Source organism: Tachysurus fulvidraco, chromosome 13 (genome assembly GCF_022655615.1).
Source record: "Tachysurus fulvidraco isolate hzauxx_2018 chromosome 13, HZAU_PFXX_2.0, whole genome shotgun sequence".
In the NCBI taxonomy this organism is placed as follows: Eukaryota; Metazoa; Chordata; class Actinopteri; order Siluriformes; family Bagridae; genus Tachysurus; species Tachysurus fulvidraco.
The window spans coordinates 27922557-27925056 of record NC_062530.1 but is presented as its reverse complement, the minus strand read 5'-3'; the positions used below and the strand labels follow the sequence as shown (position 1 = coordinate 27925056).

The 2500-nt window shown below is 42.2% G+C and overlaps 2 protein-coding genes and 1 long non-coding RNA gene across 4 annotated transcripts in view; 1 reads left to right on the top strand and 2 right to left on the bottom strand.

The window, feature by feature from the left end:
• Positions 1–2500, bottom strand: part of LOC113657299 — a 1727325-nt gene that overhangs the window by 1087803 nt on the left and 637022 nt on the right. The gene's annotated exons all lie outside the window — the stretch shown is intronic.
• Positions 1–2500, top strand: part of LOC125146171 — a 1103650-nt gene that overhangs the window by 637594 nt on the left and 463556 nt on the right. The window lies entirely within an intron of this gene.
• The window catches only part of LOC113650503 (NAD(P) transhydrogenase, mitochondrial-like), a 41793-nt gene that overhangs the window by 36931 nt on the left and 2362 nt on the right, over positions 1–2500 (bottom strand). For both annotated transcript variants that reach the window (XR_007144639.1, XM_047822111.1), the window contains exon 3: positions 2465–2500. This exon is cut by the window's right edge and continues 182 nt beyond it. Coding sequence is in view for 1 of the 2 variants with exons in the window: in XM_047822111.1 (XP_047678067.1) it covers positions 2465–2500 (36 nt within the window). In the remaining variant the exon portion in view is untranslated. The remainder of the gene's footprint in view (positions 1–2464) is intronic.

Genomic DNA, 2500 nt, shown 5'->3' with positions numbered 1-2500 from the left:
GTGTGTTTACAGTCCCATATGTGTGTGTAGTGTGTTTACAGTCCCATATGTGTGTGTAGTGTGTTTACAGTCCCATATGTGTAGTGTGTTTACAGTCCCATATGTGTGTGTAGTGTGTTTACAGTCCCATATGTGTAGTGTAGTGTGTTTACAGTCCCATATGTGTAGTGTGTTTACAGTCCCATATGTGTAGTGTGTTTACAGTCCCATATGTGTGTGTGGTGTGTTTACAGTCCCATATGTGTAGTGTAGTGTGTTTACAGTCCCATGTGTGTGTAGTGTGTTTACAGTCCCATACGTGTGTGTAGTGTGTTTACAGTCCCATATGTGTGTGTAGTGTGTTTACAGTCCCATATGTGTGTGTAGTGTGTTTACAGACCCATATGTGTGTGTAGTGTGTTTACAGTCCCATATGTGTGTGTAGTGTGTTTACAGTCCCATGTGTGTGTAGTGTGTTTACAGTCCCATGTGTGTGTAGTGTGTTTACAGTCCCATATGTGTGTGTAGTGTGTTTACAGTCCCATATGTGTAGTGTAGTGTGTTTACAGTCCCATGTGTGTGTAGTGTGTTTACAGTCCCATACGTGTGTGTAGTGTGTTTACAGTCCCATATGTGTGTGTAGTGTGTTTACAGACCCATACGTGTGTGTAGTGTGTTTACAGACCCATATGTGTGTGTAGTGTGTTTACAGTCCCATACGTGTGTGTAGTGTGTTTACAGTCCCATATGTGTAGTGTAGTGTGTTTACAGTCCCATGTGTGTGTAGTGTGTTTACAGTCCCATGTGTGTGTAGTGTGTTTACAGTCCCATATGTGTGTGTAGTGTGTTTACAGTCCCATATGTGTGTGTAGTGTGTTTACAGTCCCATATGTGTGTGTAGTGTGTTTACAGACCCATACGTGTGTGTAGTGTGTTTTCAGACCCATATGTGTGTGTAGTGTGTTTACAGTCCCATATGTGTGTGTAGTGTGTTTACAGTCCCATATGTGTGTGTAGTGTGTTTACAGTCCCATATGTGTAGTGTGTTTACAGTCCCATATGTGTAGTGTAGTGTGTTTACAGTCCCATGTGTGTGTAGTGTGTTTACAGTCCCATATGTGTGTGTAGTGTGTTTACAGTCCCATATGTGTGTGTAGTGTGTTTACAGTCCCATATGTGTGTCTAGTGTGTTTACAGTCCCATATGTGTGTGTAGTGTGTTTACAGTCCCATATGTGTGTGTAGTGTGTTTACAGTCCCATATGTGTGTGTAGTGTGTTTACAGTCCCATATGTGTGTGTAGTGTGTTTACAGTCCCATATGTGTGGTGTGTTTACAGTCCCATATGTGTGTGTGGTGTGTTTACAGTCCCATATGTGTGTGTGTGTAGTGTGTTTACAGTCCAATATGTGTGTGTGTGTAGTGTGTTTACAGTCACATATGTGTGTGTAGTGTGTTTACAGTCCCATATGTGTGTGTGTGTAGTGTGTTTACAGTCCCATATGTGTGTGTGTAGTGTGTTTACAGTCCCATATGTGTGTGTAGTGTGTTTACAGTCCCATATGTGTGTGTAGTGTGTTTACAGTCCCATATGTGTGTGTGGTGTGTTTACAGTCCCATATGTGTGTGTAGTGTGTTTACAGTCCCATATGTGTGTGTACTGTGTTTACAGTCCCATATGTGTGTGTAGTGTGTTTACAGTCCCATATGTGTGTGTGTAGTGTGTTTACAGTCCCATATGTGTGTGTGTGTAGTGTGTTTACAGTCCCATATGTGTGTGTGGTGTGTTTACAGTCCCATATGTGTGTGTGGTGTGTTTACAGTCCCATATGTGTGTGTAGTGTGTTTACAGTCCCATATGTGTGTGTAGTGTGTTTACAGTCCCATATGTGTGTGTAGTGTGTTTACAGTCCCATATGTGTGTGTGTGTAGTGTGTTTACAGTCCCATATGTGTGTGTGTGTAGTGTGTTTACAGTCCCATATGTGTGTGTAGTGTGTTTACAGTCCCATATGTGTGTGTGTGTAGTGTGTTTACAGTCCCATATGTGTGTGTAGTGTGTTTACAGTCCCATATGTGTGTGTGTGTAGTGTGTTTACAGTCCCATATGTGTGTGTGTGTAGTGTGTTTACAGTCCCATATGTGTGTGTAGTGTGTTTACAGTCCCATATGTGTGTGTGTGTAGTGTGTTTACAGTCCCATATGTGTGTGTAGTGTGTTTACAGTCCCATATGTGTGTGTGTGTAGTGTGTTTACAGTCCCATATGTGTGTGTAGTGTGTTTACAGTCCCATATGTGTGTGTAGTGTGTTTACAGTCCCATATGTGTGTGTAGTGTGTTTACAGTCCCATATGTGTGTGTAGTGTGTTTACAGTCCCATATGTGTGTGTGTGTAGTGTGTTTACAGTCCCATATGTGTGTGTGTGTAGTGTGTTTACAGTCCCATGTGTGTAGAGTTTTATAAAGCCATAAGCAGAGAGAACATACCCCGCGATGTTGGCCATAGAGCTGAGGGCATCACAG